At 54.2% G+C, this 19,636-nt stretch overlaps 3 protein-coding genes across 3 annotated transcripts; 2 read left to right on the forward strand and 1 right to left on the reverse strand.

The window, feature by feature from the left end:
- Positions 1 to 2,146: 2,146 nt before the first annotated feature.
- Positions 2,147 to 8,395, reverse strand: CPXM1 (carboxypeptidase X, M14 family member 1). Its single transcript, XM_024559680.3, has 14 exons — positions 8,147 to 8,395; positions 6,659 to 6,838; positions 6,377 to 6,486; positions 6,119 to 6,258; positions 5,939 to 6,029; positions 5,165 to 5,315; positions 5,016 to 5,080; positions 4,592 to 4,715; positions 4,314 to 4,510; positions 4,048 to 4,227; positions 3,669 to 3,966; positions 3,355 to 3,494; positions 2,626 to 2,728; positions 2,147 to 2,521 (listed from the first exon to the last, which is right to left on the reverse strand). The coding sequence occupies exons 1-14, from the start codon at positions 8,316 to 8,318 to the stop codon at positions 2,280 to 2,282; spliced, it is 2,193 nt and encodes a 730-aa protein (XP_024415448.2). The 5' UTR covers positions 8,319 to 8,395; the 3' UTR covers positions 2,147 to 2,279.
- Positions 8,396 to 14,217: 5,822 nt separating this feature from the next.
- On the forward strand, positions 14,218 to 14,808 carry C6H20orf141 (chromosome 6 C20orf141 homolog). The gene is made up of 2 exons (XM_024559379.2): positions 14,218 to 14,483; positions 14,571 to 14,808. Exons 1-2 carry the CDS (start codon positions 14,218 to 14,220, stop codon positions 14,806 to 14,808), a joined length of 504 nt encoding a protein of 167 aa, XP_024415147.2.
- Positions 14,809 to 15,575: 767 nt separating this feature from the next.
- On the forward strand, positions 15,576 to 16,028 carry TMEM239 (transmembrane protein 239). Its single transcript, XM_053927409.2, has one exon. It carries the CDS (start codon positions 15,576 to 15,578, stop codon positions 16,026 to 16,028), a length of 453 nt encoding a protein of 150 aa, XP_053783384.2.
- The last annotated feature ends 3,608 nt before the right edge of the window (positions 16,029 to 19,636 follow it).

The raw sequence follows: 19,636 nt of genomic DNA on the forward strand, positions 1-19,636 counted from the left end.
TGCGTATGTTTAGTGACTATTTTCATTCCTGTGTACAATTCCATTGCATAAGTGTACCATGTGTTATTCTACATTCTACTCTTGACTGCCATTCGGGCTGATTCCAATTTGGGTCTATTACAAAGAAGTCTGCTATAAGCATTTATTTATGTGAATCCTTTCGCATAGGTGTAGAGTTTCTCTATAGCACGCATCGTACACAGGGACATCTGTGTGTTCAGTTTTACCAGATTATGCTGAAGTGTTCTTCATCTTGTCATAAATGACAAGTGGGACGCAAAGGCAAACACCTCTAGTGACACATGGCACGGACACAATTCTTTGGAGTTTATTGGAGGAAACGTCCAGGCAGAGTTGGGAGAGAGCATGTTTCCCGAGACCTTTATCCTAAAGGCGGGCTGCTCTGCCAGGCAGGGCTGATCTCACTGTTGAAAAGAGCTCCAAGAGAAGGGCCCCATTCTCATCCTACTTTACATACTTATCAGGAAAGTAGGAAGGATCTGGGAACCTCTTGGCAACTATGTAACAGCGGGAGCTTTCTGGCCAAGGGAATGTCTTGTTAGAAGTGGAGAAAAGCCAGAGCTTTGGGAGTTCACATGCCATTTCAATTATGCTGAACTAGCTGATTCTAGGCGACCCAAGGAACAAACCAGGGCGTGTTCAGTTGTGTCATTACATAACGGTGTGTCCCTTTCTGTCTCTGGTAATCGTCTGTGCCCTGAAGTCAACAGTAATTGATATTAAGATAGCCACTCCTGCTTTCCTTTATTGTCTGCATGAAAACCTTTTCATTCTTACTTTCAAGGTGCCTATATCCCTATATGTGAAGTGAGTTTATCATATTTCAGTAATATATACTCAGGCCATGTCTTTTCATTCATTATATGCACTTACGTGCATTTTCATTATGCACATTAAACTCCGATGAATAAATACTTTTTTAAGAAAAATTGATGCTGTGTAAGAGTTGGAGGTGGGGAGAAAAGGATCAGGGAGATGTGGCCCTAAGTCCCTTGTGGTGATCTCAGATTGAAACTTTGAGGGGCAGAGACAGAGACACCCCATGAAACAGAAACAGTGCAACAGCCCCGCACTGGGCAGAGCTTATGTAACAGTAAGTTACATGGATGACTTTGCACCGTTTTTTACCTCTTATATTTGCCCCATTCCTGCCCTTGCAAACTCTCCTCTGAGTTGCAGGGGGGCAGGAAGCCTGGAAACTCCATTTCGTGGCTTCCTTGCAAGCTAGGTTACACTTATATGTTGCCAGTGGACTTTATAGTTTGGAGATTAGAAAGGGGGAGGAAGAAATTATTGTTTCTGGCTGTAGCCACGACAGGCGACCACAGTGGTCATAGGTGGCCCTAGCCCCTTGTGGGCTCGAGTGCCAACATCAGCCAAACACAGGCTCATCAACACCAGACCACCGGTGTCCCCAGCTCCCTGAATTACAGGTAACACTCCCTTCTCCGTTTTTTTTCATCCAATTCTTCCGACATCTTGATATCCAGTTTCCAGCGTTATCACACACTGACCCATGACATTCTGAAACTAACCAATCCTGCCATTTTTACCAACTCTTTTCAAAACTGGCTGGTGATGGAAATCCAGATGCTCAGCTTTTCTATCTTTGGTTATCTTCTCCTTGGGGGTCTCCCTGTCCGTATCCCCACACTCGGCCCACCTCCTGTCTAAACTCCTAGAACCATCCCCTGTATTGCATCCTTGGCCGCTGGAGTCCCTGTTGATCTGCAGCACTGTATTTCACGTGTCTGTAACTCCCGTCTGTGCTCCCACAGCAACCAGCCCCTACCTAGGCACACCTCACACTGTGCTCAATTGTCCCCTCTCTGGGAGCCCCAGGTGCAGTGGGCACTGTTTATCCTTGTCGCCTTGCATACTTGGCACTGAGCAGGTGCCTCCAGAATGTTCAACAGCACTGCGTCATGTGTTGATGAGTTGCTCTAATAAGCCCTAAGTTAAAAAGAATGCAGGTGGGGGTGTCTTTCCACACTATCACTCCAGAAGTCAACCGACGAGAGTATGCAAGTGTGTGCAGAATAGGATCTAGGATCGGGGAGGAGGGGGAGCTGAGGCCCGGCCCAGAGAGAGGATCAGGGACAGAGTTCACAGGAAGATTGGGTGGGGTGCCAAGTAGCTTTAATGAGCCTGAGCACCTCTTCCCCCACTTTCCTCTCCCTCCCCACTCTTAGTCCTCGTCCTTCAGTTCTGGACAGGTCCAGCCTGCCCAAGGCTCTGGAACTCTTCAGCCAGAGGTGTTAATCCTTACGTCCCCTTAGCCGCTCCAGCCGCCTCCGGAGGTCTGGGGGCACCTTAGCCCCAGCTGCCAGCAGCTCTCGCAGTCTCTGTTTAGGAGTCTTGGTGAGGTGAAAATTGCAGGGGACAGGGCCCTCTTCAAAGGTGACCCGGCAGCTCCGTGTCACTGAGTGGTAACCTTCAGCACTGGCAGTCACCATGTAGTCCCCTGGGGTCAGCAGGCGCCAGTAATCCCCACCCCTTGCTGAGAGGAGTAAAGAGCAAGATCAGGGCCCAAGGATCCTCAGCTTCTGGCCCGAGCTAAAGCCCTCCTGCACCTCCACCCTCCCCTCCCCACCACACACACACCGGTTGTTATGTCGTGGTTAATCCCATCCACAGCAATGACAGCATCAGCAATCCCGAGTTCCGTGTCCTTGTCCCGCACAACTCCCGCAATGCCCAGGCGCACCTGTGTGGGGAAAGATTATCAAACCCTTTCCCTTCTGCATGAGACCTTGACTTTCATTTCATTGTCTGGCTTTGTTCCTCTGCACACTTGATAAAGCTGGTAGCTCTACTAAGTTCCTAGGTGGTGCTACTCGGGTACAAATATCTCCTGTTGATAAGCTGCATCAGGACCAAGAGAACTATAGATACCTGGCAGGAAGGCTTCCCCAAGTTCAATGACCTTTGTTACCGGCTTGTCACTTTGGACCCCTTGGAAGCTATATTTATGGAGTCACTGCAACGGGCACGAGTTCCTGTGCAGTATGGAGCCTTCCACACCATGGCACATCCTGCACTTGCCTACCGTGTCATTTCCGAGGACAGCCCTCCTGAGGACAGCCCTGGGGCGATTCTGTGGAGCACAGCGGAGTGCTCCAGGGCCTACTTCCACTGGCTAACAGCATCTGCTGATAAACTGGGCTTCCTGTCCCACAGCCCTCCAAGTCAATCTGATGGCCCGTGGCATCCTGTGAGTCAGAACGCTCAGTGGAACCTTAGACGACCCCATGGTGGGAGCCGCAGCCTGCATGGAGAGCAGGTCAGTCAGGAGCCACAGGGGCAGCCTAGGGGTGGGGATTCGGGTCCGACCTGTTCCAGGTAGGTGAGGAGGGCCTCTCTGTTGTTCTCCCACTCCTGGGGCAGCTCGTTCTCATGAGGGAACTTGTCACAGGACAGTTCCACAGTGATCTCAAAGCAGTTGGTGTGCAGGTAGCTGAAGTCGTTCATGCCTAGGGGGACCACTGACACTGGAGCCCACGCAGGCAGAATGGGAACCTGCCCTCCTGGTACCCTCCTCTGGGAGACGCTCCCGGGCGGGAAGTGACACCAGCACTGTCTGTGACAGCAGATGCTATTGGGGTAGGGCTATGGGGACAGGGCTGACTCCACCCTTGAGCACATACTCCCAGGGACCGTGTGCCAGTCGGCCCCGTTGATGATGTTGCCGTGTAAGGAGAAGTCCTGGTTGTGGCAGGGTCGGCGGTCCGGGTCCTGCATGGCCCAGTTACTGCCAGCGTAGACGGTGCTGAGCCAGCGAAACACTACATCATCCGGCGTGGGTGTGAGCTCGCGGGCAGCCCACGGGGTCCGAGTCATGTCAAATGGGTAGGACACCACGAGCTCACCCCCGTGGAGGTTGGCACTCAGCACAAAGGGGATCCGTTCCATCCAGTCGATCACTGCCCGAGTTTCGGGAGCCACCTGGATAGGGGCAGGTCAGGGGACGTGGGAGAGACAAGGGACCCCAGGGTACTCCTCCACCACTGCCCCCGGAGTACTCACAGTGGCATTGGGCAGGGTGTAGTAAGTGGGCAGTGGCAGGTGGTGGTTGGGGACAGAGTTGGGCACAAGCCCGTCATCCTCTGCTTCCCACAGCAGTGTGTTGAGGTCAGCAAAATTATGGTTAAGATCAATGCTCTGCTGGTTCCAGCGGCCCTCTGCCCAGCCCACCAGCTCTGAACCCTGCCGGAGAAGGGGCTCGGTCAGCCAAGCAGGCTCCAGACACCAGGGGAGAAGGAGCAGGGCGGCCCTTGTGCCAGGTGGCTTACCCGGCGGAAGGCCGTCTCATAGCCGTCAGGGTTCATGGAGGGCAGCAGGTGAATGCGTGTCTCCGTGAGCAGCCGGGTCACCCGTGGGTCCCCTCGCAGGAACTCGTGGCACAGGAACTGCATCAGGAGCAGGAGCAACTCCCGCCCCAGGGCCTCATTCCCGTGCATGCCCGCCACGTATCGCACCTCAGGCTCTCCTGGGAACACACCGAGGCCTCAGCTGGCTCGCACCCGCGGCCCTTCCCTGTGCCTACCTCTCCCACCCCACCTGCCCGTACCCAGCTCATGCTCCCCAGGATGGTCTGACATCTCCATCACATACAGCTTCAGACCCTGGTGGCTCTTCCCGATGCTGTAGATGCGGGTGATGTTGGGGCACTGCTCATTCACCTGCTTCATCAGCTGGGGACGGGACGGGGTGGGGGAGCGTGAGACCCAGGGGTTGACCCCATGTGGCCATGGAAGGACTTACTAAAGCCAGTGGTGGCCCACACAGATGGGGACACCATGGCATAGTACAAGAGGGGAGCGGCAGAAGACGCAAAGAAAGGCTCAGACAGGGCAAGAGCCATACAAGGAAAGAGTGAGGCAGTGAGGGTGGGAGAGGGGACCTGAGGGCAGTCGTTGCAGGTTATGCTCTGGCGAAAAAGGGACCTGAGATAAGCAGCTCCTCCCTCTTGGGTCGTAGGGATTATGTCTGACCTTCCTCATGGCCTTGTAATTATGATGCCGAAAGTCCAGAGGGTTGGAGAATGCTGGTGCGGGATCTGGTGTAGGGTGAGTCCATGGTCAAGGGTGAGCTCACAGTGAAGGCTGCACCCTGCCCATCCAGCCCTTGTCCGACTGCCCACCTGAGACCGGGCAGGCCAGGATCTCTGCCCGGAGGCAAGATGCACCTCCTTGGAGCCAGGTCTGGGGCAGCAGGCGAATGTAGCGGGCCACCTGGGGCTCAGGCAGCAGGTTCAGCACTGGTGTCTCTGAGTCCGAATTGGCAGGAAATACCTGAGAGTGTCAAGTCCTTTGGTGGGGCTGCTCGAACCTCAGCAATCTGGCCCGGGGCCCAGGAAAGGTGCTCAGGCCCCCCAACTCCCCATCCACCCACCCTGGTGGACTCGGCTGGAGACTTGTACTTGGTGTCAAACATGGACCCTGGCCCACAGCTCCTGCCAAAGAGCAGCCCTCGGCAGCCATGGTTTTTGGCTGGCTCACAGCTCATTAGACCAATATGGCCATAGGTCTCAGGAGCAGCCAATCCAAAAACCAGCCAGGACCCCACGCTGTAGCCTGGTGTATAAAGGGGTCCATGAGATGGGGAGGTGAGAGGTGATGCAAGGACCAGAGACCCATTGCCGCACGGGTGTTCCAGCAGGAAGCAGTGGCATGAAGGGGCACCCACCCCATGGAAGAGTATTTGGGGAGAATGCAGGCATGTTCCAAAGCAGCCTACCTCCCGAGGCTGCCTGCTCGGCACCACCCATCCTGACAACACCCCCTTTCTCCTGGAATGCTCAGGTGGGCATCTGTTCCTTTTCCCCAGAGGAGCCCCGAGCCAGTCCAGCACCCTAACGTGGGCCGGGTGCCCAACTCCGAGCATAGAGGGCCTGAGCCACCAAGGCACTACGCACCGCGTCCATCCCACTGCTGTGATTCCTACTTCCCCACCAGGTCCGACTGTCATTGCTGAATTGGACCTTATATGAGGTGACCCAGTCGTACCTGGCAGGAGGGGTGGGGAGAGATCATAGGTAGCCCTCAGGACTTCCAGCCCAGCCCTTCTGAGTCTGCCTGGGGCCAGCCTGCCTCACCTCCAGATAGAGTTCCTGCCCTGGGTGATGATGCCTGAGAAGCGGATGGGGTGCCCAGCATCCACCTGCAGCCAAGGCTCAGCGTCCTGCTGCTCGGCACACCAGGCCCCATCGTATAGATCTCCATCCTCCAGGCCTGACTGCGGGCACAGGACATCGCAGTGAGGCCCAGGTGGGTAGAGCGGGGTGGGCCAGAATTTGGGGGGCACCAGGAAACAAGGTTCTAGAGATTGCCTTGCTCTGAGCCAGGGTGCTGACCTGGATGTTGAGCCGTCCTCGGTGGGGCCCAAGACCAAAGGACTGGCTGCTGGATGCCTCAAGCTGGTTATCTGAAACTCGCAGGGACTCCAGGCCCAAAGGTGGACAGCCTGGGGGTGGGGGGAAAACAGTGTGACACAGGCCAAGAGGGAGATGGTCAGAGCAGATGGGAAGCTGAGTCTAAACTGGCCCGGCTGGGGGTGTACCTATGTTTGTGAGGTCGAGAATACATACGTGCCCCAGGGGCTGCAAATCCGGGCAGGGCCCCCAGAAGGGTAATACCTGGTTCTTCCTTCTTGGGGAGGTCAAGGGTCCCTGCAGGGCTAGTGGTCACCGGAGGCCTGGAAGTCACCAGAGTCCTGGAAGTCACCAGGGGCCTGGGGCTAGTTAGCTTCTTTCGCTTCTTCAAAATGACCTTTTTCTTCTTGATGATTCGAATCTGGACATGCTGCTGCGAGGTCCCTGGGGACCAGGAAGGACAGCACGGGGGAGGGGGAATGGCATGAAACTCCAGAGGGAAAGGTCTGCCATCCCAAGGAGGCCTGCAAGCCCACAGCAGGCCCCACCATAAGCATCTAAGGACCTGAGCACGGACTTAAAGGCTTAACCAGTCTGATCCCAACCTGCCTCTCCAGCCACTTCTTGGCTCCTTCTCCTTCCTGATGGGAAGGTGCTTGGCCAGCCTCCTCTGACCCCATCCAGTGGAGAGCTCCACCCAGCCTCTAGGCTCTGGCTCTAGGCTCTTGCTCTGAACCTATCTGGTCACTCCGAAGAGCTGAGTTTGGTTCTTTGCCTCCACACCTTTGCACTGCTGTCCCCTCCCCATCATACTACCCACCACCACCTCTGACTTTATTGCCTAATTCTCATTCTTCCTTCACATTTCAGATGGCCTCTGAGGAGCCCTCCTTAGCTCCAGACTCAGTCTCCAATAGCCCCTGTGCTATCTCCCTCGTTGCATCTGCCCTCTGGGCTGAGACATCCTGTCCTCAAAACCTTGTCCACCTGGGTGCTCAGGCCTCCCAGGGCTGGGCCTGTGTTCTACTGACCCCTCAGCACAAGGCCTTGCACAGGGAAGGTGCCACTAGTCCCCTGCCCACCCAGGCCCCACAGGTACCTCCAGAACATGCTGTACATTTTCATGTCTGGTGCCCTAGTGCCTTTGCACATGCAGTTTCCTTCTTGGCTGCCCTGCTTTCAGCAATTCACGATTCAGAGACGCTCACCCTTTGCAATCAAGGACCCACCATCCACTTGCCACCTCAGAGAAGCCCTCCTCCACTCCCATCCCCTTGCCTTCCTCCTCTCTGCTCCCACATCTGGAAGTTAGGCAGCTGGCCTCTGCCCCTGTGTAGGCAGAGCCCCATTCCCCCAGAGGGCCTCAGCGGAGTACTGTCTATCCCTCTCTTGTTCCTTCCTTCCAGAGCCTGCCCTCAAGCACTCTCCTACATAGTCTTGCTCTGAACCTTTTACTGCCAGTATCTTTGTCTGCATCTCTTTCTCCCCTCCTCCTGACTGTGATCTCAGCGTCCTCATCTGTGAAAAAGGAAGGTTTGGGGCTGCAAGAGGCAGCATCCTACTGGCTCGCGTCCCACGACTGCTGACTGGGTCTGCCCGGAACTAGGCTGCTGAGTCAGCATCCATCACCGGTCGGAAAGTGTGTGCGTGTGTGTGTGTGTGTGTGTGTGTGCTGGCGAAGGGTCCTCACGCAGGAGACGGGGTATGGGGCAAAGACCAGCGGGAAAGGTGGGTCCTGCGGGAGACGCTCACCGTTATTCTTCCCCGCGGGCGGCTGTGCGAGACGGCTGGGCAGGACCGAGGTAAAGATCGGGGCCTCGGTGCTCGAGCGCGGCGCAGGGCCCAGCAGGGAGGCGCCGGGCGCTCCCAGACCCTGACCGACGGCAGGCACGAAGGTGGCCAAGGCGAGCAGGAGACCCCACATGGTGGAGTCCAGAGGTGCTGAGGCACTGGGCCTCGGCGGTCGGTGGGTTGGTCTTTTCCTGCCTGCCTCCGGAGCCCCCCGCCCCTTCCTGCCGCCGCCTCACGCCCCTCCAGCCTCCGTCCCGCCCACAGCCCGCTCACTGGCGGAGGACCCCGAAGAGGAGAGAGAGGGAGGGCCGGGGAGGAAAGAGCGGGGCGGACCCCCGACGGGCAATCGCAGGTCTCCACCCTCACGGACCGTGCTCCACCTTCCCGAGCCTCCCTCTGAAAAGCCCCTGGGCAACCTCGATTTCACTGTGAGGCGCTTTTCCCGTAGTGGGCACCTTGTGCCATGTACCATCCAGGCGCCTTACACGTGGCCTCTGGATCCAATCTCATTTTACAAACTGATAAACTGAGCCTCAGAGCAGCTACTGGCATAGTCAAGGCAGCAAAGCAGGGAACTCTGGGGGAGGAAACTACAACCCAAGAGGGAAATCCATCCCAGCCAGAGGCCGCCTGCCTGGGGGTGGGACAGAAACAAGAGTAAGGGGAAGCTGAGACGGAGGTTGGGGGATGGGAGGAGGGCTGGCCCTCCAGGAATCCTTCTGATGGACAGCCCAAGGGGGACCTGCCAGAGGCGGTGCGTCCCAGCACCACCAACCACCCCACACCTCCGACCTCGCCTCCCCTCTTGCCCTCCCCTCTTCAGCCCTCCCCTCCCATCCCCTCCTTTGCTCACCCAGCTGCCACGTTCTGGTGTTATATAATCCTAGGAGAGAAGCCGAGCCGATATGCAGAGGGCTGGGGCGGGAGTGGATGGGCCGAGGCTTGCTGGGCGTCCTGCTCTTCCCCTTCCCAGTCGCCCCTTCCTCATTCTGCTCCCGGGCCCGCAGTTCCGGCTGTGTGTCCGCGGGCCCACCCCCGTCCTGGGATTCCAGAGTGCACGACTCTGCTCATCTCCCCTCGGAGACCCCGTTGACTCTCTCATGCTAGGGGCTCCTTCCCAGAAGGAAGGAAATGCGTCCACCGTAGGCCTATGGTCGATGCTTTGTCCTTGCAAGGAGTCCTCAGAGAGATACTGCCATCCCCAGGTGAGAAGCACTGCCCAGAGGTGGTGGGGAATCTTCGGAAGGACGCAGGGTTCTGAGCAAATTTTTTTTTTTTTTACTGGGCCACTATCTATATAAACAATTTGAATCACCCAAAGTCAGCATCTCAGCACCATTCTGGAGGCCCTATCTTGCAGGATCTCTGCAAAGAAATACTGCCCTGGGGTCTTGGAACTGAGGCCACCACAGGCCAGGACGACCTCATAAAGGTGAGTCCTGGAGCTCCCAGGTTCTGGTCCACCCCATGAGCTGTGGGTAGAGCCCAAAAGGGAGTAACCGGGACAGGACCCTGCATAGGTCTCGTGGCGTCTCAGAGCCCCTTCCTGACAGCACTGCCAAGGTCCCAGGCACCAGAGGGGCACTTAGAAAAACTCAAGGTAGCTGCACCAAGGCCAAGGCTTCCTGAAGCAAGGGCCAGGTCAGAGGCAGAAGGATGGTAACTGCAGGCCAAGGCTTCAGTGGGGTGGTGGTAAGGGGTGGAAGGCCAGGACAGACTCCCATGGAGCAAGAAGCAGGTCTGAAGAAAGCCCAGTCTGGCCACTTCCCTGTCTCTGGCACCCACACCCATCCAAGCTTTGCAGAGGAGTGTGAGGGGGAGATAAGGATACTGGGGCTAAGACATCGCAGCTTCCTGAGATTCCCACCCCCTCCAAGACGGTCCCCACACAGCAGCCAAATCTTGTCAAGTTCCTCCTGGCTTAAGTCTCTATGGGGCTCACCTGCAAGGCCCTTCTTGACAAGGTTCTCCACTCACACCTTTCCCACCTCATCTCCCCATGCTTGCCCTCTGACTCACATCTGCCCAGCCACACAGATACTCTAGCTGTTCCTCCAATGCACCAGCCCCATCCAGTCTCAGGGCCTTTGCATTGGCTCACCTCATCAGTCAGATTTGCATCCTCATCATTTGTATTACCTTTGAATGTCACCTACTTCCAAGGGCCCTCCCTGAACATTCTGATGAAATGCTCATCCATCCTCTACACACATTCTACCCTCTCACCCTGTTTCATTATGCTGTCTTCGAGGCACTTAACACCAATGAGATGATCTTGTTGTATTTATTACGTGTTCACCGTTGGGTCCCTCCTCCCTTGCAGCGGGAGGTAAGCAACCCTCCAAAAGAGTCTTCTGTACCCAAATATTCACAGCTGCACCTCAGAGCCTAGAAGAGTGCCTGGCCCCTAGTCAGTGGTTAAATAGTATGTGTACAATATAGTCAAGGTTAGAGGGGACCAAGCAGAGCTGGAGGGAAGTTGATCCTTCCCAACAGTACCAGGTTTTGTGGGTGAGGAGGTGTCAGTCCATGAACGGGGAGACCTTTTCAAGGGACTGACAGGATAGGGCATGTTGGCCACCTTCCACCGTTCCCTTCAGGGCTGGGGTTTGCAGGACAGTCCTACCTCTTGTGTCCATGTACCCCCCATCTCTCTTACCCCTTTGTGCCCCTTGGCTCTTTGCCCTATTGAAATGTTTAGGGACCCTTGACACCCTGTAAGCCCCCTGAGCCCCTCAGCACTATCTTATGCCTCTTTATAACTTCCTCATCGCCTCACCCCCCTCTGTACGCCCAGCCAGGCTACTGCCTTTGGCCCTTGCCCCCGGGTACCTGGGCCGCAAAGCCACCGAGCCTGGAAGTGGGTTCTAGAGGTAGCAGCTCCTAGGATGCAACAACGGGTTCGCTCCCAAGTACTCGCATAGCCAGATCCCTAGCCCCAGAAGCAAGGAAGAGGATCTGTAGCCTCACAAGGGCCAGGCTACTTGGCAAAGCACAACTGAGCCAGACGAGGTGGGAACACCTGCCTAAAGGCATTTTGGTGTCCAGGATGGGCTGGCAGTGGAGAGGATGAATGACCTTGGAGCCACACTGGCTTAATTCCACATCTGGTTTCTGCTGTTTATTAGTTTGGGTGTCCTTGGATAGAAATGTCACCTCTTTGAGCCTCGGCTTCCTCATCTATAAAATGGGAATGATAATGTTTGCTTCCCAGGGTTAACTGTGATGATGCAGTGGGATAATATGTGGTCCCAGGGGCCCTGACATTAACCAGATGAATTAAAGATTGAAAAAACACCTTAACGCAGCCCTCTTGCTCTCACACGCATAGATGGAATAAAACAAAATTAAGAAAGGAGGCTATGTGTTTGGCCGTACAAATAGAATAGCAGTGAAATCCGCTGCTTACCTGTGCCTCCCAATCTCCTGCCCCAGGTGCTGAGGCCGAACTCCCTCTCCATTAGGTGCTCCCCCTATGGCGCAGGTGAACATTATGGGGACTGCCACGGCACCTAGATGCACAGGGAGGCATTTCCCACGTGCCCATTCTCCCCTCACCACCACCTCCCCCAGCTGTCTCTCTTTTGTACATCAATGTCTCGGAGAACCTTGCTACTCAAAGTGTAGCCAAGGACCAACAACATCAGCATCCCCTGAGAGCTTGTTAGAAGTGCAGAATCCATGCCCCAGACCAACTGAATCAGAACCTGCATTTTATCAAGGTCCCCAAAGAACTCAACCCCACAGGAGGGTCATGTGCACATTAAAGGTTGAGAAGCGCTAGATGGACGTTTAGAACACCTGCACTTAAAATGCATAAGATTTACAACTTTCTGAGTTTGGTGGTATTTGGCACTGTCCCTGGAAATACTATCTCAAGCCACAAGAGTACATCCACATAACATGAGGAAATTAGTATTTCATTCCTCCTGGGAGGGTCTATTCCCAATCTCCCCTATATGACCCTATATTGATTTGCTTTTTTAGGTTTTTAAAACCTAAATCATTTTTATCAAAATACTACAGAATATAGTTTTAGAGGTAACTCGCATCAAGGCTTGTAATAGAAGTTTTGTCTATGCTTCTGCATTCTCGAGTCAGAATTCTTGTTATTTTTCTTTGTATTTACTTCTATGTTCCTATCGCGCTTTCTTGATTTGTCTCTGTTGAGATGTTATGGGTGGATTTCCTGCCACGAAATGAAGAATTTAGCTTTCTTACCACTTCCCCCCCCCCATACACACCCAAAGACACAAACATACACTTGCCCTCCTTCCATTGTCCCAAAAGAGCCAAATCACTGGATGCAATATGCAGAGCTTATACTACGACCATGTAAACATTACTGTTGGACTTTTGTGTTCCCTGGAGTTAGTAATTGCTTTGTTGTATCATTTGCTTGATTTTCTGGGTGTCAATTGTTGATTGAATCCCAAAGTTTCCAACAGAGCTGAACATTTATTTTGAATATGTCCAAAAACAGATAATTAATTTCATTTTCTTCTGGAGACATCTCTCATGGAACATCTTTTGATTCCTGGCTGAGTTGTTTGCTTTTTTTTACCTGAGAGCACAGCTGACCTTCTCATCATTTCTCTCCTGTGTTTAGCCTCATTTCTTAAATCCCATATATCCTCCTTCTTAGTTTGATTCCTCGTTTTTCTGATGCACATCCTCCAGTAACTTTTTAGGGAAAAGCATATGGAAAATCAAACGTTTGAGACTTTGTGTGATTTAAACTGTCTTTATTTTGTCCTCACACTTGTCATTTGAACAGTTACATGTTTCTAGGTTGAAAATCATTTTCCCTCGAAATTTTGTGGGCATTGTTTTATTGCTCCGGGAAGAGCCAGAGCAAGGGCAATCAATAAATCATCCCGAGGGCTGGTGACATTGGCTTGCATGGACTGTTGAGGCTCATAGCCACCAAAGATGTCAAGGCCACCAAGCTGTTTGGACAGAGTCCACTGGAGGCAGATATGCAGCCTGATTCTCTACCTGTCTCCTCCTCTCCTACTGGCTGTATGGCCATGTCCCCCTCACCCCATCCTATCAGTTTTCCTTCAAAGTATGACATGTGGACAAGGATAAAGTTCTCTCAATTATGACCCATTTCCATTCTCACCTCTCAAGTCACTGAATTGGGATGTGTCGGAACCGTCACCCCATTATACATTACCACGGGGGACAGGTTTCTTTCCTAGGTGACCAATCATATTCATTTTCCTTCATTTCATTCTCAGAGAGTAACTCTAACCTCCGGTTTGGGGGTTACTGTGTTGTAGCCCTCTATGCCATTTCCGGAATCTCAGTATCTGAAACACCTCCTACAAACCATAGTACTTAAAATGCTTCAACAGCTGCCTCTTGCCCATTCCCATATAGCAGGTCATGTGAGAGTCCAGCCCCAGAAAGCCTCATGGTGCTTTGTGGTAGAGTCTACCTCTGCATTCCAGGGCTGCAGTCCTGAAAATTCTCCCGCAAGGGCCCACAGACATCACCCTACTACCAGGGCGAGAGCATTGGACAGGCCAGTTGAATGACTTGTCCCTGGACAGCTCCGAGCACCTGCAGGAAAGGGAGGGCAGCTCCTCCTCCCTTGGTCAGCCACCCATGTGGTGATAGGGTTAGAATGCCTCTTTGGCAACTGGTCTCTATGGGAGAGCCCTAGGGCAGAGAACCAGCAGAGGCAAGAGGGTGAGTCTTAGTTGGCAGAAATAGCTGGCCTCTGGCTAAGCCCCACCTGAGCCACCAGTTGCTTATGAGGCCAGAAGCAGCAGCAGCCCCTCCCTCCCTTAGAGCCCCACCTGGCAAGGTCACAATGCCCAGCCACCCAGTCCCAGAATGGCTGACCACAGTGGGAGGAGGTGAGGCAGGTTTGGTGGGTGGGTGTGTGAGGAGGGGGAGATCCCCAAGGAGCCCAGTTCCCCACTCCCTGAGCTCATCCTTGAGTGTCTGTCATCCTCTCCCACACTCCCACCCCCCATACTTGCTCCCAGCACAGCCCCTGCCTGTAACCTCCACCTTCCTCCATGACCCAGCTCTGCTTACCCAGGCCTGAAGCCCATGCTTATCCCATCCCTGTCCCTCCCAGGGGCCTGGGTGCCGGGGAGGGGTTGGGTAGTTCAGTGGGTCCATGTGTGTCCTCCTGGGGCCCTAGCCCGGCCCAGCTCCTGGACAGTGTCCTAGGACTGGGGACATTAGTGCTGACGATTCGGGCAGTCTTTTCCATGGCTGGGCCAGCCTTGCTGCTGCTGCTGCTACTGGTCAGCTTCCTGGCCTTCGACCTGCTCCACAGGTAAATGGGCAACAACCTGGCAGGTGGGCAGGTGCGGGCAAGCAAGCAAATGGTCAACCTCCCAAAGCCCAGCTGCTCTCTCCACAGGTCCTCAGGTCCCACGCGACCACAGCACACACTTCTCACAGGGAGCCAAAGTCAGGGGGCCGGAGAGGGTCCGAGACAGCAGGAGGCTCTACTCCTGCAGACAGCGGCAGTCACAGAACGACTCAGCCTCCAAGAGGCTCTGCTGCTGCTGCTCCTGGGCCTGCAGCTGCTGCTGGGAGCCCGAGGCATGCCTTTGACCCTGCTTGGCCTGGCTTTCTGTCTCCATCCTTGGGCCTGACTGCCCTCCAGAAATACACTGATCATGGTGTGTCTCAGGCCTCCTTTCCTCCCTCCTGGGCTGGGCAGGTGGGAGGGGACACCTTTGTCCCCAGCCTAGATCTCATTGGACCTCTGGCCCCACAATATGGACAGTGGATACCTGGGTCTGATTCTAGACAATGCTAGAAGGTTAGATAAAGGACAAGGAGTCCAGGGCAGGATGCGATAGCCATCTCAGAACATGCAGGTTGAGGCTGGCCATTCTGGCCTCCTCTGTGGTCCTAAGGAATGAAGGCCCAGAGAGAAAGACCTGAAAGAGAGCGGAATGGGACTCATCAGCCAGTAGGGAAGGGACAGGGATCCAAGAGGGCTTTCCACAAAAAAACAAGAGAAACTACACCCATAGGCTCCCCAGGCTCCCCAGGCTCCCCTGCCAGCCTGAAGGGTCCATGGGGAGAGGCTCAGCTGAGGCTCACACCATGCAGTGGCTCCTTTCTTAGCTGGACCCCACCCCAGTCCGGGTCACAATGGGACTCCTCTGGGGAGGGTGGGGGAGAGTAAAAGAGGGGCTCGACTCTGGCTGCCAGGCCCCCCTGGGTACTACAGGAAGCAACATGACTTAGGGACATTTGCCCGGAGGTAAGATCCAGACCCCAGCTCAAAGCCCCACCTCACCCACACTGGTGCCCTCCTGACCCCCACACCCCCATCTGCCCTGAGGTCCCAGGCATCTCCAGGGCTGCTCCTGCAGCTGCACTAGCCCTCTCCTCAGGTGCACCATCTGTGATGCAGCAGCCTCGAGTGGAGACAGATGCCATCGGGGCCGGCGAGGGGCCCCAGCCGGCCATGCCCTGGTCGGCCTGGGTCATGCGGCAGGGCTGGGTGCGCTGGTCCGTGTACCATGTGCCCCAGAGCTGGATCCAGTGGTGGACCACATCGAGCTGGCGGCAGCCGCTGCGGCGTGTGCTGTGGGGCCTGGAGGGGATCCTCTACCTGCTGCTGGCACTGATGCTGTGCCATGCGCTCTTCACTACCGGCTCCCACCTGCTGAGCTCCCTGTGGTCCGTGGTGGCTGCAGCGTGGCGCCATCTACTGCCCGCCATCCTGTTGCTGGTGCTCAGTGCCCTCCCAGCACTGCTCTTCACCATCTCCTTCCTGCTGCTGTTCTCTACACTGCTGAGTCTCGTGGGCCTCCTCATCTCCATGTCTCACCCAGGCCATGCCCAGGACTTGGACTAATAGAAGGGCAACCCCATCTCGCTGCCTGTGTCTGTTGAGCCCTGGCCTAGGGCCTCAGGCCCCGGGGGAGAGGGAGGGCAGTGAGACCAGGGCCTTCCTGCCTCAGCAGACCCAGACCTCCAGTCCCTAGCACTGGTTGCGTCATGTGTGATGTGGCTGGAACTGGCAGAGTAGGCTGGCCTGGCCTCTGGGCACCTCCCTCAAGCCGATGCTGCAAGTACTTGTTATGGGGGGGTCAGGGGCTTTGAGGAGAGGGGACAGGGCAGAAGGCTTAGACAGGGGCAGAACTTGGCCAGACAACCTAGAGCTCCCATGGGAGTGTGGTTTCACCACTAGAGCCCCCTTAGCAACTGGTAGCATCTTTTTCTTGCAGCTCCCTCAGCTTCAGACTCATTGAGAACTCCTGCTTGAGTCCCCCCGGACTTGCCATTCCTCCCACCAACCCCCTCATGCCCACACTCTAGAAAGGGCCCATGGACAGAAATCTAGCTAGAAGAGGGCTTGCCACAAGCTCCATGAGACATCACTTCCCAGACCTTTCCACCCAGGCATTCCCCGACTCCCTACACACCCTAATTCCTGCCTCAGTCCACACCCCCAAGTCTGGGAAATGGGCTGAATAGGGCAGTGAGGTTCCCCGAGAGTACCCACTCTAAGTCTCCTGAGGTCTGTTCTAGAAAAACAAACAAGTCCCATTTAACCCACCTATACATTTTGTGGCCTTGGCCAATTACTTCTTTTGAGCCTGTGCTAAGTGGGTTCCAACCCTGTCATGGAATTGAGTCAAAGGCATTCCTAATGTGTGAAGTACTCTGTAAAGTCCAGGAAACAATAAGGTATTATATTGAACTCTTAGGCTCAACAGGTCTTTTGAGGCCAAAGGCCACAGAAAGAGCAGGAAGCTTCCCCAGGCCTTCCAGGAAATGCTCTGTAATGGATTACAAACTACAGTGGTAAACAGAGGATGGACGGGTGTGGACAAGATATAAAAATGTTTGTGTGTCATGCAATCTCAAAATATGCAGATGTCAAACTCTTCTGATTGTGAAATGCTTGGGACTGAGGCTCAGTGCCAGGCGATGCTTGCACAGCTATGAGTGGGAAAAGCATGGCCCACGGTTTCCAAAATGCACTCAGCAAGCTACTCACAGCACCAGGAGGACCTTGAAAGGTGGCATTCCTGATGCCTAGGGTGCTGGCTGTTTGCACATCTGCTGACCCTCCAAACAAAACAGTGAGTGATCAGCTATTCCCAAGTAAGGCACATGACTGACAGCTTTAGCCACAGCTAAGACCCAACCACCTGACCCCTACCCCACTCCTAACCCTCACCCAATTCCTGACCCTCCCCAACTCCTCCCCAACCTTGACCCTCCTATATATCTAACCCTGAAAGCCCTGTTCCTGAGCCCTAGACCCAAAGTCCCCCTCTCCTGCCACCTAAATACTCAAGCCCTGAGGACCAGCCCCAAGAACCTGGGTTCATGTTTGCCAAAACTCATTTGCTGTGGAGTTTCATCGCCCTGCATGCCATTGGTTAGATGCCTTCAGCATCCATGCCTAAAACCCCAGGTACAGTCCTTCCTTCCCATTTCCTTGTGATTCTCCCTGAAACACGGCCTGGTAGCAATGGCAAGGTAGGACATGGAGGTGGTATAGCCTGAGGTTAGCACGGGCTCTGGTGTATTAGCTGAGGCTGGGTTTCGGCCCCAACATTGTCACTTCCTATCTCCATGGCCTTGGTGGAAATTGCTAAGCCTTCCTGAACTTCATTTTCCTCATGGGTAAAACAAAGGTAAGAACACCTGTGTCAGGGCGCCTGTGGGGCTTCTGGCACGTGGGTGAAGTTCCCAGACTGACTCCTCACTCCGCACACTATAGCTATTCTGTTACTATTCCATTTTAGAGACGGGAAGTCAGGGTCAGGGTAGCTACCGGCAGTGGCGAGGCCGGGTTGAGTCCTAGTCTACCTAACAGGCTGCTAAAGGGAAAGCGATGAAGAAGATACTACCTAACTGCAGACTGTATGCCTGTTCTTAAAACTCCTGTCAGAGGTAAAGCCTGGACACTGGGCTGGGCCCACCATAGACTTAGCCCTGCATTGCTGGCCAGTGATACTACTTTGGAGCCTTGGGCCATTCCAGTTAAGGGAGAGTGGAGGTTTTGGCCCTAAGGCACAGTTGGCAAACACAAGGCCCGCGGGCTGAATCTGGCCCTCCACGTTGTTTTATCCAGTCCAGCACTTTGTTTCTACCCGGCGGCAGCAACGAGCTCTTGCTTAACTGTTAAGGAGTAGTTACATTGACACAGTCCTAAAATTACATTCGGCCCTTTGAAGGCAACCATGAGGCTGATGTGGCCCCCAGTGAAAATGAGTTTGACATCTCTGCCCTAAGGGGACGAGATGTGGGCAGAACTAACAGAAGGCCTTCTTCCCTTCCCCACTTAAATACAGGGTGGGGCAAAAGTAGGTTTGTTCATAAGGCAAACAATATGATAATTAGTAAATAATACAAGAATAAACTCTGTGTCTCACGTACTCACTACTGTAAACCTACTTTTGCCCCACCCTGAATATTCCTTCTACTCTCCTGCTCTGCTGGTGGGGGGTAAGGTGTTGCAGATGGGCAGTACCTACTAAATTAGATGGACACATACCCGGTAACCCAGCAACCCAAAATGAATTCTCACAGAGGCCCCTAAGGACCTGGTCCCAGGACCACGCTGGTTAGAAGTACAGAGTCTCAGGCCTTCAGAATCAGGGCCTGCCTTTTAACAAGATTCCCAGGTGATACACGTGCACACTGAGAAGTGCTGCATTAGAGAGGGCGTGTTTGACACTACTGATGGCACTGTTATTGGTGGTGGCAGGGGATGAGCACCATTGAGAGGAGGCAGCAGTTAGAAGGGGCTGGAGCTACACAGATTGATCTTGAACTCCTAGCTCTGAGTGAAAAACTAAATGAGAAATAATGCAATTCTTTAATGCAAATTTAAAATGCATGACAGCAAAACACACTTGGAAGGGGTGGCAAGAACACATAAAAAGAAATCATTGAATGGCTAGCTCTAGGGTGCAGGCAAAGGGGAGTGGAGTATTCAGGTAAAAGATTAAAGCGAGGGACCTTGCAGAGACTAAAGAAAAATGATATCATGAGCATAATTCCTGAAATTCCTTTAAACGTAGACCAAGTCATCCCTTTAGAGTTAAAAGTTCAAAGTCTTAAAAAATGCAAGTCCAGGGAAAATGAACACGCTGGAATGAAGGCCTTCTAAGCCTTTCCGGTTTGGTCCAAGAAGGGAGAGCTGTTCCATTGGTCTCAGTGACTCGATCAGCTGAGTTGCTATCTTTGCCTGTCCTCCCCCACCCCACCACAGCCTGCTGTGAGGGGGATTGGGGTAGGGGGTGGGGATCCAGTAACTCGTATGACCTGGCCAGAAAAATAATCAGATCAGGCGAGGAATTAAGAAGAAACTGAGGAGGTGTCAGCAACCAAGGGCCTTGCGTCTTTGAAAACAGAGAGGCCCTGGCTGGCTCAGGGTCGCGGGTTCGATTTGCAGTCAGGGCACATGTCTGGGTTGTGGCCCAGGTCCCCAGTACGGGGCGC

Source organism: Desmodus rotundus, chromosome 6, assembly GCF_022682495.2.
Source record: "Desmodus rotundus isolate HL8 chromosome 6, HLdesRot8A.1, whole genome shotgun sequence".
Classification (NCBI taxonomy): Eukaryota; Metazoa; Chordata; class Mammalia; order Chiroptera; family Phyllostomidae; genus Desmodus; species Desmodus rotundus.